This window comes from Myzus persicae, unplaced genomic scaffold, assembly GCF_001856785.1.
Source record: "Myzus persicae strain clone G006 unplaced genomic scaffold, MPER_G0061.0, whole genome shotgun sequence".
Lineage (NCBI taxonomy): Eukaryota > Metazoa > Arthropoda > Insecta > Hemiptera > Aphididae > Myzus > Myzus persicae.
In genome coordinates, this window is record NW_019104455.1 from 505,023 (window position 1) to 527,369 (window position 22,347).

The following is a 22,347-nucleotide window of genomic DNA, read 5'->3' on the forward strand; positions in this document are numbered from 1 at the left end:
TAATCTTTAAAAATATTAAAAACTAAATGGTGCTTTTATGATACTTACAGGATAATTTTGGTTTGGATTTGGCAGCTGTAGAAGCAGCAGCAAAAAAACACGAAGCTATCGAAACAGATATATTTGCATATGAAGAACGAGTAGAAGCAGTAGTGACAGTTGCACAAGAATTAGAAACAGAGGACTATCATGATATTGTCCGTATAAATGCCAGGTAAATTTTAATTTGGATAATATTTTTAAACAGTTGCTTACCATGTCATTTTTTTTTTAGAAAAGACAATGTTCTTCGTTTATGGAACTATCTTCTTGAACTATTGAAAGCCCGTCGTCACCGTCTAGAGTTGTCATTACAATTACAACAAAACTTCCAAGAAATGCTATACATATTGGATTCTATGGAAGAATTGAAAATGAGACTTTTGTCTGATGATTATGGCAAACACTTAATGGGAGTTGAAGATCTTCTTCAAAAGCACAGCCTCGTAGAAGCTGACATTAATGTTTTAGGAGAAAGAGTGAAAAGTGTTGTGCAACACTCACAGCGTTTCTTGGATGAAGAAAATACAGAAGGTTATAGACCCTGTGATCCAGCAGTTATTATTGAAAGAGTTCAGGAACTTGAGGATGCTTATAGCGAATTGGTCAAATTGGCTGTTGAAAGACGTGCTCGTCTTGAAGAAAGCAGGAAATTATGGCAATTTTATTGGGATATGGCTGATGAAGAAAATTGGATTAAGGAAAAGGAACAAATTGTTTCTGCTGGAGATATTGGTCATGACTTGACCACTATTAATCTGTTGCTTTCAAAACATAAAGTAATATAAATACTTTTAAATATTCAGCAATCATTACTTATTTTTATTTATCATTTTATAGGCACTTGAAAATGAAATACAGAGTCATGAAAGTCAGTTGCTTGAAGTAGTAAAGGTTGGAGAAGATTTAATCAACAGCAATCATTTTGGTGCCGATCGCATACAAGAACGAGTATCCAGTACACATTCCATGTGGGAACATTTAATCAGTTTAACCAAACAAAGACGCAAGCGTTTGGAAGATGCAGTCGATTATCACCAAGTAATTTAATTAATATTAATTTTTTTATTTAATTAATTAGTAATTTAATCTTAATGACGAGTATTTAAAAATTATATATATTATGTATAGAATAATTTAGTAAGAGTATATTTTGAATCAGTGGGCTTAGTTTTTATATTACAATACAAAATTCTTACCTTAATATATTTATTTACTTTTAAAATCAACTTGACAAGTTAAATTAATTATGCTAATAGTTTGGGACTTCTTGCATTTGCATGTTTTTTTAATGATGGTCGTATATCTAGATTTAGATTAAAATTTGAAATATAAATACAAAGTCTTACTGCATATTTTTATATATTTTGTTATATTTTATGAACAAAAATGCATACTCAACAAATTTAAGTTCTTTTAACGATATTATTAATATATTAAGGCATATTTTCAAATACATACATACCATTTTCACTTGCTTTTTCCACCATAACTTTTAGCTGCTTAGAATATTCTTTCATAATTTGAGTTGGACATTTTGAACTTTTTAGTGCAATGAGTCCCAAACTTAATAATTAATAATGAATAAATGCTCAGTGATAAAAATATTCCAATTTTATTTAAGTAATCATGCATTGAAATTGTTCGTAGTATTGTGCATTTGACATTTGACATATTTCAAAAATATTTGTACAAATAAGTTCTAAATTCTAATTATGACTTCTGAGCAATAATTAATTGTTATGAATATTATTTTACCTAAATTAAGAATTAATTTGAGAGTTGTTTTCAAAATTTTTGTTACCAATAATTAAAATCTTATGTAATTTTATAATAGTGGTTTGCTGATGCTGATGATGTTGACATTTGGATGTTAGATACCTTGAGACTAGTATCTTCTGAAGATGTTGGCCGGGATGAAGCTAATGTCCAATCGTTGTTAAAAAAACACAAAGAGGTATTTATTATTTATTTATTGTTAAATGTTAAAATTCTTAGTTCTTACATATTATTATTCTTACTGTTCATAGGTTAGTGAAGAACTAAAATCCTACTCACAAACTGTTGAAGCATTACGTTCTCAAGCCAATCAATTAAGTGCTGAACCAGGTGCACCAACAAGTGGACCAGAAGTAAATGAGCGTATGTCATCGATTGACAAACGCTATAAAGAATTGGTTGAATTAGCTAAACTTCGACACCAGAGACTTTTGGATGCTCTTTCTTTGTACAAGCTTTTCAGTGAAGCTGATGCTGTACAACAATGGATTGGAGAAAAGGTAATAAGAAAAAGTGAAACAATTCTTAATTTATAATTTATAATTTTGTTATAAAATATTTTTTTCAAACTTAAGAACCGCATGTTGGAAACTATGAGCCCTGGAAAGGACATAGAAGATGTTGAAATAATGAAACATCGTTATGATGGTTTTGATAAAGAAATGAATTCAAACGCATCCCGAGTTGCAGTTGTAAATCAATTAGCACGGCAATTACTTCATGTTGAACATCCTAATTCAGATGAAATCGTAAACAGACAAAACAATGTAAGCCATACAATTTGTAAAGTTTTTATTGAGAAATAAATTCAAATATGTTTGTGTATAGTTGAATCATGAATGGGCTGATTTACGAGATAAGGCTGAAGCCAAACGAGACCAACTTAATTCTGCTCATGGTGTACAGACTTTCCATATTGAATGTAGGGAAACTATTTCGTGGATTGAAGACAAAAAGAGAATTTTACAATCAACAGACAGTCTAGAAATGGACCTTACTGGTATAATGACATTGCAGGTAAAATAATTTATTCCTTTACTATCTAAATAAAACATTTATTCATTTTATATTAAATTATAATCATTTACATTAATTATCGCAGCGCCGTTTATCTGGCATGGAAAGAGACTTAGCTGCCATTCAAGCTAAATTAGACTCATTAGAATCTGAAGCACAAATGAATGAGAAAGAACATCCAGAAGAAGCTGCAGTAATCCGAGAAAGAATAGAAACAATCCAAAAAGATTGGGAAGAATTAACACAAATGGTATGAAAATAAACTTCTTATTTTAATTAAGTATAATCAATTTTTTATACTTTCTCAGTTGAAAGAAAGAGATTCTAAACTAGAAGAAGCTGGTGACCTTCATCGTTTCCTACGTGACTTAGACCACTTCCAAGCTTGGTTAACTAAGACTCAAACTGATGTTGCTTCAGAAGATATTCCCTCTTCATTATCAGATGCTGAGAAACTTCTCTCCCAACATCAAGCAATCCGTGAAGAAATTGATAATTACACTGCTGATTATACTCAAATGATGGAATATGGAGAAAAAGTTACAGCTGTAAGTGCATCTGTTTGTTTAGTTATCAAATTTTTTAAGTATGTGATGTATAATTTCTTGTTTAGGAACCAGGAACACAAGATGATCCTCAGTACATGTTCTTGCGAGAGAGGCTCAAGGCTTTACGTGATGGATGGCAAGAATTACACAAGATGTGGGAGAATAGACAACAACTTCTTTCCAAGTCACTCAATCTGCAAATGTTTAACCGTGACGCTCGTCAAGCTGAAGTATTACTTTCTCAACAAGAACATGCTTTATCTAAAGATGAAGTCCCAGTAAGTTAAAAATCTTCTCATATTATTAAGAAATAAGAAAAATGTTTAATATTTTAATTTTTTTAGTCTAATCTTGAACATGCTGAAAACTTGATTAAACGTAATGAAGCATTCATGACCACAATGGAAGCTAATGAAGACAAAATTAATGCTGTCACTCAATTTGCCAATAAACTTGTGGATGAAGACCATTTCGAAGCTGATAAAATTAAAAAGAAAGCAGCTTCCATAAACGAACGACGGGATGCAAACCGTGATAAAGCCCAAGAACTTATGGATCAACTTAAAGATCAATTACAACTTCACCAATTTCTCCAAGATTCTGACGAACTACAACAATGGATTCAAGAAAAGAAGTTTACAGCTCAGGATGAAACATACCGAAGTGCTAAGACAGTTCACAGCAAATGGACTCGTCATCAAGCATTTGAAGCAGAAATTGCATCCAATAAAGATAGATTAGACAGAGTACAGCAATCAGGGGAGGAATTAATGAAAGAGAAACCCGAATTAGCCCAAATAATTCAACCAAAGATATCTGAAATGTTAGGTCAGTTTGATGATCTCGAAAAGACCACAAAAGAAAAAGGTGAACGTTTGTTTGACACAAATAGAGAAGTTCTCATACACCAGACTTGTGAAGATATTGATTCATGGATGGATGACCTAGAAAAACAGATTGAAGCGGCTGATACTGGAACTGATTTGGCTTCTGTCAATATACTTATGCAGAAACAGCAGATGATTGAAACCCAAATGGCTGTAAAAGCTAAACAAGTTGTTGAATTAGAAACACAAGCTGAATACTTGAAAAAGACCGTCCCTGAGAAAGTCGAAACAATAATTCCAAAGAAAACCAAAGTGGAAGAAAGATTTGAACAACTTAAGGAACCATTGAAAGTAAGGCAAAGACAGCTAGAGAAAAAGAAAGAAGCATTCCAATTTAGACGAGACGTTGAAGATGAAAAATTGTGGATTGCTGAAAAGACTCCAATGGCTACATCAACTGAATATGGAAATAGTTTGTTCAATGTCAACATGTTACAAAAGAAAAATCAAGTAAGTAAATTGATTTCTTGAATACTATTAGTATTTTTAATATTTATTGTTTATTAAATTAAATTAAATCATTATATTATTATATTTATATTTTAGTCTTTGGGTAATGAAATTGATAATCACGAGCACCGGATTAATCTCGTCTGTAGCAATGGTCAAAAGTTAATTGATGAAGGACATGAAGATGCTTCACAATTCACAGACCTCATACATGATTTAACTCAACGCTGGCAACAACTTCAACAAGCTGTTGAACATCGTAGAAAAATGTTACTTCAATCTGAAAAGGCCCAACAAGTATGTCAGAAAATCATATTAAAATTAATTTTTAAAACATTTCAAACTAAACAATATCTAAAATATAAAATTTGTATAAATACATTTATAGTACTTCTTCGACGCCAGCGAAGCAGAAAGTTGGATGGGTGAACAAGAATTATATATGATGGTGGAAGATCGTGGAAAAGATCAGATTTCAGCACAAAACTTAAAAAAGAAACACGAATCCTTAGAATTAGCTGTTGATAATTATGCTGATACAATCAGACAATTAGGTGAAACTGCTCGTCAACTTACAAGTGAAATGCATCCTGAAAGTGACCAAATAGCTGTAAAACAATCTCAAGTAGATAAATTGTATGCTGGACTAAAGGATTTAGCTGGAGAACGTAGAGCTAAATTAGATGAAGCTTTGAAATTATTCATGTTGCACCGTGAAGTTGATGATTTAGAACAATGGATTGCTGAACGTGAGATTGTTGCTGGTTCACACGAACTTGGTCAAGATTATGACCATGTCACTGTAAGTTTTTATTTTCCATACCTTCTTAGTGTGTCACTTATGCCATATTTTTAAAATCTTTTTACAGTTGTTGTGGGAGAGATTTAAGGAATTTGCTCATGATACTGAAGCAACAGGCAGTGAACGTGTGGCAACAGTTAATGGTATTGCTGATCAACTTATCAATGTTGGTCACAGTGACTCGGCCACAATTGCTGAATGGAAGGACAGTCTAAATGAACAATGGCAAGATTTACTAGAACTTATCGAAACTAGAACACAGGTAAGCTACTAACATATTTTTTTATTTTTGGTAAGGTCTAAATATGTATTGTTTCCTTAGATGTTGGTTGCTTCACGAGAACTACACAAATTTTTCCACGATTGCAAGGATATGGTTAGTCGTATTGCCGAAAAAAGTCATGAAATGTCTGAAGATCTTGGTCGTGATGCTGGTTCTGTCCACACATTACAACGTAAACACCAGAGTTTCCTACAAGATTTACACACACTTAGCACTCAGGTTCAAACTATCAGCGAGGATTCTGCTCGGTTACAAACATCATATGCTGGAGACAAAGCCAAAGAAATTACTGGACGAGAAGCAGAAGTTGTGAATGCTTGGGCTGCTTTACAATCAGAATGTGAACTGCGCAAACAAAAATTAGCTGACACTGGTGATTTACACAAGTTCTTCAATATGGTCAGAACATTAACCTTATGGATGGACGATGTTGTTAGACAAATGAACACTTCAGAAAAACCTAGGTAATTTGATCCTTACTTTTATAATTTATTGTAATATATTATAATTGTTATGAAAATATTTTTAGGGATGTTAGTGGAGTAGAACTATTAATGAACAATCACCAAAGTTTAAAAGCAGAAATTGACACCAGAGAAGATAATTTCACAGCTTGCATTTCTTTAGGAAAAGAACTACTTTCAAGAAACCATTATGCTTCTAATGAAGTAAATTATTTGATTTATTTAAATTAATGAATTAATACCTATTTATAAACATTGATTTTTTAGATAAAAGATAAATTAATGTTATTGAATACCCAGAGAAATTCATTATTGAACAGGTGGGAAGAACGATGGGAAAATCTTCAACTAAGTTAGTTTCGAGTACTATTATGATATTATATATTATGGTTATATTAAATGTTGGTTTTATAGTTTTGGAAGTATATCAATTTGCCAGAGATGCTGCAGTTGCCGAAGCATGGTTATTGGCTCAAGAACCATATATCATGAGTCTGGAATTAGGAGTAAGTTAATTTACCCAATTTTTTTGATAAAAACTTATCCATGGGTATTTTTGTAATAGATGACTATTGATCAAGTGGAAAATTTGATAAAAAAACATGAAGCATTTGAAAAATCAGCCATAGCACAAGAAGAAAGATTCTGTGCTTTAGAACGTTTGACTACAGTATGAATAAATAATAATTAAAACATAAATAATTTTTAACATAATACTTTAAATGGTATGATTCATATAGTTTGAATTGAAAGAAATCCAGCGTAGAAAAGAAGAAGAAGAACGAAAACGCCAGGAAGAGTTAGCTAAGCAAGCAGCTCAAGCAGAAGCTGAAGCAGCTGAAAAAGCTGCGTATGTTAAAAAAAAATTTATACAATTTTTACTAGAAATGTATTTATTTATTAAAAAATAATTTACATCTTGTTTATATTTTACAGAGCGGAAGAAGCATCTGAAGCTGATGGAAAACAAGCTAAAGATGGAGAAGGTCGTCCTGGTAAGTTAGCTTTTGTAGTTTTATTTTTTAATTACAATAATGATAATGCATGCAAAATAATGGGTGTAAAATAAGTGGTGGAAATGCTTGGTGGTGCTTAGTTAAATTAAAACATTATTTTCTAAATAACAATTATTATTTTAATTTTAATTTAAAGTCATAGTATGAACATTAATTTTATAATATTATAAAATCAATGAGGATAGAACTATAGACTATTAAATTTATAAATGTCCAATGAAATTTATGATTTATGAATCATTAATATTTAAAATTAGTTTTAATCTAAGTACCATTAAAGAATATACATATTTTATATATTTGTTGGTGGATGAAAATTAATTAAAATAAAAAAATGTAAAATATTGTAAAAAAAAGTATTATTATATAAATATATAATATATAAATTAAATAATAAATTAACCATGCACTGAAGGTTGTTGATATTGTAATATATTTTTATCTATAATTATCTAATCATTTAGTGTCTTGGAGATGAGATTGAAATATGATGTGATGTAAATAAACACAATAATGGTTTTAAAGCTATGCAAATTATTAATACACTATTTAATATATTTGCATCTGTTTGATTACCAAGTAAATGTATAAATATATATATATACCAGTATATGCATATATAAAGATATTTAAATAATATAAGTTATTAAATTATGAATATCTGTACCTTGTGTGGAAAAGATATTGTTGTGTTGAATAAATTGAAACATTAGGTAGGTAGGGAACTTGAAATTCGAAAAACAATATTGACACATGTATAATATGAACATATTGTTTTTTCTGTTATTTGCACGCTTGCATTCTCTAAATCTAACATTAGCGTCAATACGTAAGCCTCCACCCACTAACCTCGCACTGACATCGCCCATCGAAAAACCGACCGCAGGTCAGTTAATTTAATTTATAACAAATATAACATTTATAGAATTTATTTTATTCTATTATAAACTATTTTGCATGCATATTTCTTAACTCTGTTAAACATACCTTGTGGATATAATATAGAAAAGCTCTATACTATCGCATGACTCGCTATAATAATTTGAATTGTAGTTTTATCGATAACTTATTTTTTTTGGCATGAAGTTGAATTGAAAGTGTTTGTTATTAACATTTGTAGTGCATGACAGCTCTGCATCGAGTAGGAAGAGCATTGCCAGTCCCGCCGCGCCTGCAGGGGTTGCTAGATCCGCATCTACGTTGCCCTCAAGTAAGTATTTCAGCTATCTCAAGCTTGCTTTCAATTTAATTATATTTATATTTTTTTATTTTCAAACATTTAATCATTAGCATGTGACGTGCTTTCTCATGCTCTGACATGATACGATGTGCGATGACAATTATTTTTTAGTTTGCTTGTTTTGTAAAAGTATTTCTGTTTGTGTGTGTATTTTGAAAACGTAGCTTCTCGAAGTCAATTAGTCAAAGACCGCAACAAGGACAGGTCACGTTCAAAGTCACCGTTCCGCAGTTTCCGGTGGAAAAAATCACCGCAAAAGACCCCGTTGTCCGCTGTGTCAGCTAGTGACGACGAGGCAACCGTTGAACCAACTTCAGGTATTGTAGTCTTAAACATGATGCGGAGATATCCGTCGTATGTATACTTGCTTATGTGTAAGTCTTGTGCATGGTCATGAGCTATACAATTATGTACAACCAACAACTAGCATGTTGTGGGGGGGAGGGGTTTATACTGACACAAGGGGAGTGCAGTGTCAATCCATTATGTTTGTTTTAATAGTGTCTCATTGATCGTTGTTACAGATCAATCAGCCACCGAAGCTGATGGTGAAATTCTAGAAGGAATACTCAACAGGAAACATGAATGGGAATCTACCACGAAAAAAGCATCCAACAGGTAAAAGATACACTGTTGCTTTTAATTTTTTTGCATGGAACGATATTTTTTAACCTACATAATTATATTATAATATATAATGATAATTTCTTTAGAAATGTTATCGTTATTTACCTGTTTCTATTTATCTTATTAAGCTGTTATTGAAAAAAAAAATTATAATGGATCATTAATATTTATATCAAATTGTAATCCTCAGATAAGTGTATAACCATAGTCTGCTGTGCACTATGCACATGTTTGAGAGTGCGACATTTCTTCAAAAAAGTGGAATTTTAATGTTTTAAAAAATTATTTTTTACTTAATATTTTCTTATTAAATTATTTAATGAAATATAAATGTACTGACTGTTAGTTAGCCTCAAGGTCTAAGGGGTCCACAACCTACAACCTTCGTCAACGATATTCGTCGATCAAGAGACATGCAATTTTTTTTATCATATCTCAATTTTATGTTAAAATCAAAATTATTCTATTTATTAAATACAATTTTATTTTTAGTATCATGTTTGTTAAATTTTATTGATACGATCACGGATAGTCAGGGTTACGTATCTAGGCACTAGCAAAAGATCTCTGTAGTCAGGGGTGATGTATCATTAAAGGCGTAATTTTGGATCCATTTAATAGTAGTTTGAAGATTTTGATAACAATAAAAATTATTATTTTAAAAAACATAAATGTAAATATATACATGAATGAGTATATTTAGAGGCTCAAAATATAACGATTATATTCATATCTATCAAATAACTCAACCGTCTTAAACGATAACTAAATTTTGTTATGTTTACATTAGAGATTTTAGCCCGGTCCATTTCTACATTTTGGAAATTTTTTGCACCTATATTTAGTATGAATTTCCATGGCTTTATTTAAAACTTGCATGATATTGGTTTACACCTAAACCCAACATTTGAAGGGTCGGGCTGTCTCAACGTACATAATTTCATCATTACGTTGTTAAAATGTTTTTATTGTATAAGTAAATGATAAATTCAAGTTAAAATACTAATTATGAAAAAATAAGTCTTCTTCAATCAGAATGCTTTTGATAAATTTAGTCATCGTTTGAATTTTAAACTTCAAATGCTTATAGAAAAATCGTAGCGATATATTTCCAAAATTTTTTATCCATATACTTACGAACAATTTAGAGGAAACTTCGTATTACATTTTCAAACTTTAGATCAATCTAAATAATTTTTTCAGACATTTATAGAAAAACAAATTAATATCTTTAAATAACTATAAATAGTTCAAAAAGATTCAAAGTATTTTGAAATTTTTATCTTGTGTGGAATATGATCATATAAATTGTTGGTAAAAGTATGTAGTATCTAAGTTCATTCGTTTTTGATTAGATACAAAAAAAATATATATTGTCTATAACTGGTTTGCATAAAAATTCCCGTTTTTTTAAAAAAATTTACTTTCTAGTAGGGAATACTTGTACAGTTGTACATAATTAATAAATTTCGATAAAGGACATCAAGACTGTTAGTTGGCTAATACCTACTGACATTGGTATTAATAACCCACCTCATCTTCAATTTTTAATCAACATCATATTTTTTTTTTCAAATTAATTTGGCATCATGTACAGTTCCTCAGTTTTTCATAATTGGCCGTCTGAAAAATTAATAAAACAAATTATATGGAGGGGGGGATTATTTCTTATTTATAAATTAAATTATATACTTACACATATTTTCATGAAATTTATTGATAAAATATTTTTTTTTATACTTTCTTACTTTTTTAATATTTTTAAATGGTAAAGCATTTTCATATCATATTTTATCTCATTCTACCTTGCTTATTGTTTTCTAAATATTTTAAGTGGTATGAAGGCCACGTAAATCACATAAAATATATCAAATATTTACCCCCTTCCATCCCGTAGGATACTACTTCAATACTAAGTTGTGAGCATGATTATTGATGGTAATAATATAACGAGAGTTATATTTTTACTTTTTGTTTTAAGTTATATTTTATATAAATATTATTGCTTTTATATATCCGGAATCCTCCAAATGACGTATAAATATTAATAAAATGAGAAATAAAATTAATCGTGTTTACTATGATTTCATCCGTAGGTCTTGGGACAAGGTGTTCGTGTGCGTACAGGGCACCAGCTTGGCGTTCTACAAGGACGCCAAGGCAGCCAAGACGTCGCCGGAGACGTATTTCAAGGGCGAAGCGCCCATCGATCTGCATGGCGGCACTGCCGACGTGGCCACCGACTACACCAAGAAGAAGTTCGTGTTGCGCGCCAAGCTGGCCAGCGGGGCCGAGTTCCTGTTCCAAGCGCGCAACGATGCCGAAATGCGCCAGTGGGTGAGCACGCTGAAGAACGTGTGCGAACAGGACGCGGCTGGCACGCAATCCCGGTCACAGACGCTGCCCGCGGTCGGTGACAAACGCGACGAGCCCAAACGCCGCAGCTTCTTCACGCTTAAGAAGGTGTGAGTGTGATGGGGGAAACGCGAGATTGATCGTCATAGACGGACCATACAAGACCACCCCATCAACCACCATCCCCCAACCCCAATCGGTGTCGTCTGCGCTATCGTATTTTTTATTTTACGACCCGACTCCCAAACACGCACTCACCTCACATACGAACACATACACACACACACACACACCGCCTCCGACGACTCTCGCGTCGTATAAAATAATATTGTCTTCTCCTCACGCCGCGCGCGAGTCTCTTATTTTATTTTAATTTTGTTTCAACGCCGTTCGTGTGTGTTTACTTTTAACCTGCCTTTTATTTTATTATCATCATCGACGACAGCTATTTTAATAAGAATTATACTATATATATATTATATTTTATTCCTTTATACTCGCTTTGAAAATAAAAAAGTATATATAAATCTATGTACCTACTCGAAAAGAGGCAGCTCCCGATAACGTTAGGTTTTTTTTCACTCCATCACCAACGTTTTATTATTATTATTTTATATATATATATATCTATTCTATGTGTATACCAAATTAACCAAAACAATACCTACATGAATGTTTAGTTTTTTTTTATTTATTTTAGATCCTAGAGATGTTTTATTTATTTACTGTATTTTTATTTATTTTTTTTTTTTTTAACGCCTATTTACACCCGTTTAATATCTAATTTATTTATATACAAATCTTTTAAGCTAATATTTAATTGACACGTTGTTCATATTAAAGTATTATTTTTGTTATAAATTTAAATAACAATATGCCTGGTCGATAAATATTAATGAATAAAAAATATTTAGAGCAATTTTAGAATTTTTAAGAATTTTTATTAATTAATTTATATATATATATATATAATATATATCTATTGATTTATATATAAATATAATTTTTAAAATAACTTTATTTATTAAAATTACCTGAAAAGAAATTTTCTTATAGAAATCACACCATTTTTAGTTACCTCTAAGGCTTTAAAGTGTACATTTTAATACAATTTTGCTATATTTATTTTTAAATAATATATATAAAAAAAAAAATTCTATATAATATATATTATTCTACTATCCGGCGTTTGGTTCCTCTACGCTATTTTTATTTTGTGCTATGAGAAAAAAAATTGTTAATTTTTATGAGATGGAAATAAAAAGATAAATGATGAGTTTACAATATATTATATATATATGTGTGTATTTAGGTAGAAATATATACCTATGGATACTTTCAATGTTTATGTAATTAAAAGAAATTATATTTAACTTTGCTTAAAAAAAAAAAAAAATGATTTGTTTAGTGGATATAATAAAACTATCTTCAACGAAAATATTCAGTGTTCTTTTATTTTCTGTGTCTTCAGACATTGCCACATCTCATACCTGTGTCAATCAGCGTTGATAAAACGGTATATCAGTTTCATATATTTTATAGCTGACTATCCATCAATTGGGGTGGCTTCTTACAGCCACAATTTCAAATTTGATGAATACAAATGTCAAATTCTATTGTATTTTTAGGTGATTAAGAAAAAACAATTGTTTTCTATCATAATATAATGCTAACATGGTTGACAGTTGTCAAAGTTAATACATACCTACAAATCAAAATTTCCTGAAAAGTGAATGGTTAACTTATTCCTAAATCTGCGGAAATAATTGTTAAATAAATACATTATAATAATGTTTTGACTGAAAATAATCAATTTTTAAATCATTAGAAACAATCTACACTGTAATTGTTTTCAACATGAACCATAAAGTATTCTCGAGGCCAGCTGCAATGTATAGTAAGAATGGTAATAAATAAAACACTTGAATTAGCCTAAATAAAATATATATTTGATTTCATTATAATTAATATTACTCATACATGAACATAAAATATATACTTATATTTAATGTATACATAAAAAAACATTAGTTGACTCGCTCCGCTAGAAAAAAAATATACATATTTTTCCTTTCTTTTTATTTAATTTAAATACTATAAACTATATCAGTCAATACACACTTTGGAACCCGAAAAATAAAGAAATACTATGTTTCACTAAGTTATAAATAAAAATAAAAAGCAGAAAAAAGGGAAATAAACCAAATAAATAATATTGTACCAATGTTAAATTCTACACAAAATAAAACCCTAATTAATAATACAAAAGACCCGTGAAAAATCATGACGACAAAATTAAATATTAATATTAAGGGTAAACAATTTAAATGTTAGGGACTGTTGTAGCAAACCAAAAGTAAGATAATTGTGCGGAGGACACAATTTCTAATACAAATAGAAAACACGAAACAAGACCATGTGCAAAATGTACACATAGTATTCGACTGAATACAATTAAAAAATCGTTAGTGGTATTTATCAGTTCTATAATATCTTTGGTAAATATTAATTTTATACATGATTATGACTATGTTACAATATATTTTATTGCTAAAGAATAGGTATAAATTGAAATACTATAGAGTAGGTACAAGGTGATTTTCTCAATTCAGAGAACAAGTTTGTTTCGTATTCATCCTTAATAATTATGAGCTAAAAATACTATTCATCAGTAATATTTGAATAATATTAGGGTGTTTCATTTTTTATTCAGTCTTTGACTCGTTTGGCCTTTAATAGATTCTGCTATAAAGAGCAAACTTTGTTAATAAATATTAATTATACAACATAATTTGATTGTTTCTTTTTCATTACTCATTATCATTATTGGCACTCTTTATAATATATATATTCTAAATTAAAAACTTTATATATATATTTTACATTTCCTTTAATGTATTAATAAAAATATTATACTTCGGGTATACCAATATAAATTTAAAAATAATGAATTACAACCAGTAAAAATTAACCAAACATCAAACCAAGCCCTTCCCCCCTCTAGAAAAAAATATAATTAAATATATATTTATTTAATAATAATAATGACAAATTAATTAGTCAGTAACCGATCTCGAAAATGAGGTTAAAATTTAAACCTCCAAATGAGTCATGCGTGAAGCGCATCCGACAACATCAAAAAATTCACCGGCTGATGCTGGTGGAAATAATGGTTAAAGTGGTGATAAAGGTGGACCAGATGTAGCCTGATTCGTTAACTGATATGGAGATGGGAGATCCAATGAGATTTTATTTAGGAACGGCGATGTGGGAGGCTGCTGTATAATGTAGCCACCAGTTGTAGTGGCATTTGAAGACTGGTTAAAACAAGTAACTGGCGATGAACCAGTTATATAAGAACCAGTAGAATTGTTGACAGGCTGTACTGGAGCCGATTGTTGATGTTGTTGGTGTTGTTGCTGTTGTTGCTGTTGTTGCTGTTGACCAATTGCATTATTATTGTACACTTGATACGCACCTTGATTGGTCGTATTAGTGGTAGTTGAGTGTTCCTTATGGTAGATGTTAATGTGTGCACGTAAACTGTATTTGTTCTTAAACACTTTACCACACACACTGCAACCAGCTGGATTGTATTCGTCACTATGCCTAATCCGCATATGTTTTAATAAGTTAGACTTGTTGGAGATCACTTTTTGGCACAAAGGACATGGTCGGCGGCCTAGACGGTCTGTCAAAAAAAATTTTTTTTAGAAAATTAGTTAATATTAGAATGTGCATCAGAACTCATGAGAAAAATTGGACATTGTGTGACGTAGTTCGTGCGATTATCACGGTGGTTTCACCTGAGTACCATTTCACCAACACAAAATTATGATTTGTGTAATTAATCATTACTAAGTTATAAATACACTGTAATTTTCTATAATATTTTAGATAAAAAAGGCATAATCTTAATCTACGGCATGAATACTTTATTATTAATACTTTATTTATCTTAAATGTATTAAATAATTTTATTTTCTAAACATTAAATACAGTTGTTAAAATCAATGATAAATAACATCATAATAATCTAATACAAGACACATTGGAGCTTTTAGCTGGTCAGAAAAATATTGAACAAAAATGTAATCATAAGTTAAAATACTGATGTTTTAACATATCAATAAATATCTTGGAAGGTACGTTTCTTTAACAATGACTAATAACAGTGCTAAACTTAAGATTGTATATTATACACTTAACAATGTAAAAAATAGTAAAAATATAAATAATTTATTACAGAAACGTTATAAAAGAAACATAAACATATATTCTACTTTATTTCATGTTGTTATTATGTATAAAAAAAATGCACGAATATTATTATTCTAAGTCATACACTAAAATATAAATAAGAAATTGTTCTTTAGTATTTAAAAATGGACCTATAACTGTTTGTCAAAGTATAAGATACATTATGACATATTATACATCATTATTAAGCACTCAATTGTAATTGTTTCTTTTGTATCATTTATTTATATTTTATATACATAATACTATGTAATTGTAATACTATTTAAAAGCTTTTTATACATTTCGCAAGCCAAATAATGGAGACTTATCGCTTAGTTTTTGTCTATAACTTTATATTTAATCAATATAAAGTTACAATAATAATTGCCATGTCTTAAAGACAATATTGTACACTAAAAAAGTGTATTTTAAAAAATCACCGAACTGTCTTTTAATTGAACAAAAATATCTAAAATACTATTGCATGGAGTTTCAAATAATGATTTTCAATGTTAAATAATAAAATGTAAAATATAATAATAAACAAATATTTTAAGAACAAAAAAAATCTCACTGGTTATAAGTTTTTATACTTAGGAATTGCCAAAAATATAAATATTATTATATGTACTGAGATGTAACTATTAAAGAGTAGTATAATAGTGGAAATTGGTTCAAGTGATTTATATAAAGAGAAACTCAAACTTCAGAATATCACATAACGTATTACTATACTAGACATCTGAATAACTTAAGATATAAAATGCACAAAATGCATACTAAATAAAAGGTATATTTAGGAAACATGCTAAGTCACGATACAAATATAAGTTAAATAACTTGAAAATAAAATATCAATGCATAAAAAGTTTGTGTACCAAATGTACAAACAAAAAAGGTGGGCAAGTAAGTATTAATAATATGCAGTGGATAAGTGTTGAATGGGTCACTGTAATAGATGGTGTTAATTTTGAATTCCATGATATATCACGAGGTTTATATCATTGCATACAAAAATCGGTTCTGAGCGGAGATGGTCTGTCAGTCTATATCAAGTATATTTTTCATGTTATGTTTTTAGGTATTGCTATTACAGTTATTTATTTTGGTAGTAATATTAAGATAGGATGATTTCATTTTTGCCAAAATTATAACATTTTATATTATTGTTATTAACTTTTGAGTCAATATCAATCATTATCTTACCTTAGAACAGCCTGAAAAAGTGCATGGTTAAAATTTAACTTAAATATATCATTATGTATTGTAAAATTTAAAATGAACGTACAAGTTTTAAGTCCCTACCACAGTTAAAGATATAGGTCTATATAGACTAGAGTATATTTTTAATCGTGTCTACAAAAATTAACATCATTCTTTATTTAAATATTTAATGATTTCGACCAAATTTAAAATGTCAATTAAAAAATATTTTTTTTTAAGATCTATTAATTTTTTTAGTTTCAGTATGATTACTTATGAGTTGTTAAGAACCTTGCATTAAATTTTCAAGTCTTAGGTTTATGTTTAACTAGGTACAAAATAATTTAATTAATTGTTGTGATTTTAACAAATTTTATCAAAATTTGACTCCAAATATTCATAAAAAAAATCTCTAGGTATCTTAAATATTTTAAAGTAGCTATAATAACAACTTATGAGGAACTTTGCATTAAATTTTAAAAAATGTTTAGACCAAGCGAAAGATTTTTATGAATATTTAGGGAAAAAAACAAAAAAAATTGTCAAGGCAAATGAATAGCTCGAAAGTGTCAAAGTATTTTGAAAAATTGAACCATCTATATAAAATTCTGATATAAATATTTTTTAAAAATTTTAAGTCAAGTAGCATGTATGTATTATTTTTTTGAATCACAACCAAATAATAAAATTGATTTTGTTGAAAACTGGTTTTGGGTAAAAATTTCTGTTTTTCCTAATTATCTAAATAATCATTAGGGATTTTATTAATTTGAACCAAAGTACCAACTAAATTCACTTCCCTACCACAAAAGGTATTGAAGTTGAAAACCTAAGCACTGCTACAAAAGGTGTAATACACAAAATGTGACACACAAAAAAAAATCACACACAATCATTCATTGCTCCGCTCAGAATCTAAAATGTGGGTGAGCAATCACAAAAGGACCATACCATAGTATGTCATTATTATTTTGAACAAAAGTATAAGTGTACAAATATGTTGTTGATCAAAAAATCAACTTTTACTCTTAAATATAGTATAGTTCCGATGTTAGAGAATTAACATAAAGCCAGTTATTAATAAATATTATATTACTATTAACAATCAATATTATATTAAGTAATTAATTGGTGTTATATATGTTTAAAGATTGTTAATTATTGAATTTGTACATATTTGGAATGTTTAGTGCTCGAGACTCCCCCATCACAAACAATACACCATGCTCCGACTGACCGACAACCATTTTTGTCCACTTACACAAATTATGTCACCATTCATCACAATCTGACATTGTGCTCTTGTCGCATGTGCGTTTTGTACGCCTCGCGATACACAAATGAGCTGGGGCAAAGGTAACAACACAGCCGGCGCGTCAAGTCCGAATGCATTAAACGCACATGATACTTCAGCGACGACTGGTTGTTGTACATCTGTCCACAATGGGGGCAGTCCCCACACTGGGCCAGGTGGGATCCTGCAAAAATATGTGTGCCGCCTGCATGGCTTATAAGCCGTGAAATACATTGATTTCCAATAATATATGGAAAAAATTTGTTTTCGTTTACTTTTATATAATTAATAATTAAGTATACTTATATTCTAGTACATATTTATATATATATTCACATATGCAAATTTTACCCAATCATATACATACTATATATATATATATGTATATTAATTTAGAAAGAGTATAATACCTGCAGTTGTTAATGATTGTTCAGATGGACATTGATTTGCTTGAGCTGAAGATATAGCAAAATCAATACCACTAGCTGTACTTGTGTGGATATCTAAATAAGTTTATTTTAAATAAACTTCTTTAATGAATTTAATAAACAAAAAACTATAAAAAAAATTAATTACCTTTAGGATCATTCAACATACGAGAAGCAATTAATGACTTGTCAAAAATTGTGGTAGAATGTGAAACAAATTCATCTTTAACTATATCTACATCTTCATATTCATCGACATCAGGTCCTTGTGCATATGGATCATCACAAAATTCATCTTTTGATCCATCTTCATCAATATAACAGTCAGTATCTACATTGCCATCATCAATATCATCGACTTTTAATCGACTCAATATGTCAGTTTCACTACCAGTTGTTTCATCCTGTAAAATAATTAATTAGCCATTGTTAAAATTAAGAAATATTTAAACTTTAGTTCACCATAAACTCTGTGCCATTATCAAATTGTTTTTTTAATTTTACTGGAAGACATTTCTTTCGTTTTGCAGAAACTTTTTCACTGGGAGACTTTGGGGAATCAGATTTTTCTGTTGAAGTTGATGTATCATGTTTCTCATCTTGATTGTTATTGGTAGAAAGTTGCTGCAGTGGAGGCATGGCATTTCTCTCTAAACTCGTTCGGGTTGACTCCTAAAAAAAAATTAACCATTAACAAAAATTGTAATTACCCAAATGAAGAACAATATTATGTACTAGATCTGTATTTATTGTAGAAGCTGCACCAGCTAGACCTCTTATCTGTAGTAACTCTGCAGTCCGTAAAAATGATGCTAGTTTTTTCTCTGATATGTAAACAGTGCCTTGATACACAAAATTGAGCAATGCCTGAACATCATCTTGATTTATATCTTTCAATATTACGACTGGATGTCTACAAGGATTATCCTAAAAAAAATAACTAGGATATTAAAAAATGAACAAAGAAATCCATTACCTTTAAAAGAAACCAAATTGAAAATTTAATGCAGTATTCATAAAACAAAGTCTTTTGGTTTACCTTGAACACATTTCGAAAGTAAGTACTGCACATAGACAACACAACTTTGTGAGCTTTGAACAGCTGCCCATCACATGATAAAGTTACATCTACCAGGTCTTCACTAGTACGAAGGCTGTCCAACTCGGTGACCATGTTCAAAGGATAGTTGTTCCATTTCAAACAAAAGTGATCGGCAGTCATTGTAAACCCGAATCAAACACAGACGACAGTTGTTATAATCACCAAACCCTAAAGTCGCCAAACAATAACAATGAACAATACAATGTGTGCAAGCGTTGTACAAGTGTAATTTGTGCATTTGTTCATCCGGGCACATTTGAATATACAACATTTTGTATGAAAATGTGACACGGGGTGGTTTTAATATATGGGTAATAGTAACAATACACATTATTATACACCTATACATTATGGGAAGTGAGTGAGCAAGTGTGTGTGCGTTGTGCTTGTAAGTATATTGTTATGTGAAAACAAGAAATGGTAGACTTACAGTACTTGTGGGCTGTTCTGAGACATCCGTGTAATGGACGCCAAAACGTCGTTCACGTTTGACGTAATAAATAACACGCAAAGGACGAGTCCATTAATACACCGAGTACCGACAAATATGAAATAACAATCAATGTTCTATTTAAGTTTTAATTATTTCTTCTTTTTATTATTATTATTATTATTATTATTATTAATAACAATATTAATTAAATTGTTCTTATCTAACACGATGCAGGGTGACCAATGGGGGGGACAAACTCAAAACTGAACGCACACTGTGCGGCGTGCGCACACGTTTTTTTCGATTGGCCCGATGGTCAGACGATTTAAGATATGCATAGGGACATGTTATTACATACTACATAGGTATTATATTTATAGTATTTACTATTACTCAATGAAGATATTATACTGTAGACGATAGAACAATAATTATTTTTATACGGCCGTTGGCTAATGATTATGATAAATTGGTATATTATTGATTCAATCTTATATGGATTTGTCTTTAAAAAAAATGTATTAAGATATATTTTTATCTTTTATTTTATTATGTGGTATAATATCTTAAATTTTCGTAATTGTCGAACTATAATAGCTATAGCTGAAAGTGTTAAATAAAAAAAAATATCTTAAATTCGAAATCGGTGGAGGGTAGCACGGCTATCTAACACCATAAACGATAGAATTATAAATATTTCCGACATGACAGTCTGTCTACTGTCTACTGTCAACTGCCATGTGATTTCTCTCTATATGCGCTGTCCGTTTATAGGTATATGGATAACACTAACGACCAATGGTTAGGTTCTTGTTAACTTTGAAGTCCATATGGCTATATGACATAACCGCTAAAGGTGAGAGGATAAGTATTGTGCAAACGGATCACCCCCAAATGGTGACAGCGACAATACAAAACTATCTAATATACCTTATAATATGTTAAAAGCACCAGATTAAAAAAATGTATATAATTTGTACCAAAAATATTACGATTTAATTATATTTTATATATTTCAAAATATTTTAAATGGTCCTAGAAATGGGACAGGTAGTTGCTAATGTAAATAAATTAATAAAATATTTTTTATAATACAAATTGTCTATTTAAAATGTTAAACTGGTTGACTTTTTAATCCTAGGTTTTTCAGATATTCTATTCTTAATTTTGAGTATGAATAAGAAGAATTTATAGTTTATCCATAATTAAATATGTTTTCATTTTGTAATTTTAGTAAGACATTAATAAATAACTTTAATAATATATAAACTAAGCAATAATCAACATGCAATTGGTCTTTTAAATGCTGATGATTCATCAGCTAGGCACATATTTTGTAGTTCGCATAATATCCTTAATCCTTATTTGGAATTTACGACAAAATATCTGAAGGATTTGTACTAAAATCAATGTACCACTATCTATAAAATGTAACCATTAGCCATTTATCTTAAATATATCTGTATATTTGTTAATTAAATAAAATGCCTTTGTAAATAATATAATTTACGTGAACTATGAATACTAATTGGTTAGGTCAAATAATATTACTGTAGTATAATAAATTATGATTTATAGATTTATAGATTATTAAAAGTTAATTTGAACTATCGTACTACTTATAAATCACCTACTAATAGCAATATAAATAGATAGTAAAAATATCTTATGAAATATGAGCTGACGGCCTGTCTCTGCTCAGAATATTTTTTCATTGTATATAATTATTATATTTTGTTCCAAAAGAAAATATACAGCCCAACGAGTAGTTTTCAGTTGTTCATACAAGCTAACTTAACAGGATCGTCAAATAATATCAGCTTTGGAATTTGGATTCAACATAAGTGGGTAATTCAGAGTTAAGTAACTACACTACTGTAACCAGTACCGCAGCTAGGAATTTTTTTTTGGGAGGGCTACAAATTTATATTGCTATAGTCAGGGTATTACTGGGTATAGTAGTCTGATATTTCAGGGGGGCTTAAGCCCCCTCCCTAGTTACGACACTGTATCTGCCAGTTAACATGTGTGAAAACTGGCTATTGTATTTTGGAATATAGGACAGTGCCAATAAATTGCGAGTAAATATCATAATGAAATACTATTTCATTTCTGTAAATTGTCACTTATTAAGTTTC

The 22,347-nt window shown here is 29.8% G+C and overlaps 2 protein-coding genes across 6 annotated transcripts in view; one reads left to right on the forward strand and one right to left on the reverse strand.

The window, feature by feature from the left end:
• Nucleotides 1-12,229, forward strand: part of LOC111042290 (spectrin beta chain) — a 28,510-nt gene extending 16,281 nt beyond the window's left edge. Inside the window, exons 6-30 of one of the 4 annotated variants that reach the window (XM_022326844.1) lie at nucleotides 51-214; nucleotides 275-818; nucleotides 880-1,080; nucleotides 1,877-1,996; nucleotides 2,070-2,318; nucleotides 2,394-2,585; nucleotides 2,647-2,835; nucleotides 2,921-3,085; nucleotides 3,144-3,383; nucleotides 3,449-3,661; nucleotides 3,728-4,720; nucleotides 4,817-5,017; nucleotides 5,109-5,522; nucleotides 5,590-5,784; nucleotides 5,845-6,269; nucleotides 6,335-6,473; nucleotides 6,537-6,621; nucleotides 6,684-6,775; nucleotides 6,835-6,939; nucleotides 7,010-7,119; nucleotides 7,206-7,264; nucleotides 8,406-8,495; nucleotides 8,690-8,842; nucleotides 9,050-9,143; nucleotides 11,249-12,229. In XM_022326844.1, the coding sequence (XP_022182536.1) occupies nucleotides 51-214; nucleotides 275-818; nucleotides 880-1,080; nucleotides 1,877-1,996; nucleotides 2,070-2,318; nucleotides 2,394-2,585; nucleotides 2,647-2,835; nucleotides 2,921-3,085; nucleotides 3,144-3,383; nucleotides 3,449-3,661; nucleotides 3,728-4,720; nucleotides 4,817-5,017; nucleotides 5,109-5,522; nucleotides 5,590-5,784; nucleotides 5,845-6,269; nucleotides 6,335-6,473; nucleotides 6,537-6,621; nucleotides 6,684-6,775; nucleotides 6,835-6,939; nucleotides 7,010-7,119; nucleotides 7,206-7,264; nucleotides 8,406-8,495; nucleotides 8,690-8,842; nucleotides 9,050-9,143; nucleotides 11,249-11,621 (5,805 nt within the window). In that variant the 3' untranslated portion in view covers nucleotides 11,622-12,229. Of the gene's footprint in view, nucleotides 1-50; nucleotides 215-274; nucleotides 819-879; nucleotides 1,081-1,876; nucleotides 1,997-2,069; nucleotides 2,319-2,393; nucleotides 2,586-2,646; nucleotides 2,836-2,920; nucleotides 3,086-3,143; nucleotides 3,384-3,448; nucleotides 3,662-3,727; nucleotides 4,721-4,816; nucleotides 5,018-5,108; nucleotides 5,523-5,589; nucleotides 5,785-5,844; nucleotides 6,270-6,334; nucleotides 6,474-6,536; nucleotides 6,622-6,683; nucleotides 6,776-6,834; nucleotides 6,940-7,009; nucleotides 7,120-7,205; nucleotides 7,265-8,105; nucleotides 8,172-8,405; nucleotides 8,496-8,689; nucleotides 8,843-9,049; nucleotides 9,144-11,248 lie in introns of all 4 variants that reach the window. The other 3 variants (XM_022326846.1, XM_022326845.1, XM_022326847.1) reach the window with 3 other exon arrangements.
• Nucleotides 12,230-13,883: 1,654 nt separating this feature from the next.
• Nucleotides 13,884-20,383, reverse strand: LOC111042293 (protein tramtrack, beta isoform-like). 2 transcript variants are annotated; one of them, XM_022326852.1, is made up of 8 exons: nucleotides 20,207-20,383; nucleotides 19,714-19,944; nucleotides 19,410-19,601; nucleotides 19,137-19,346; nucleotides 18,823-19,078; nucleotides 18,657-18,749; nucleotides 18,214-18,430; nucleotides 15,085-15,198 (listed from the first exon to the last, which is right to left on the reverse strand). In XM_022326852.1, exons 2-7 carry the CDS (start codon nucleotides 19,894-19,896, stop codon nucleotides 18,234-18,236), a joined length of 1,131 nt encoding a protein of 376 aa, XP_022182544.1. In that variant the 5' UTR covers nucleotides 19,897-19,944; nucleotides 20,207-20,383; the 3' UTR covers nucleotides 15,085-15,198; nucleotides 18,214-18,233. The 2 variants fall into 2 exon arrangements, with proteins under 2 accessions (XP_022182543.1, XP_022182544.1); XM_022326851.1 differs by lacking the exon at nucleotides 18,214-18,430 and having other exon boundaries at nucleotides 13,884-15,198.
• Nucleotides 20,384-22,347: the final 1,964 nt, after the last annotated feature.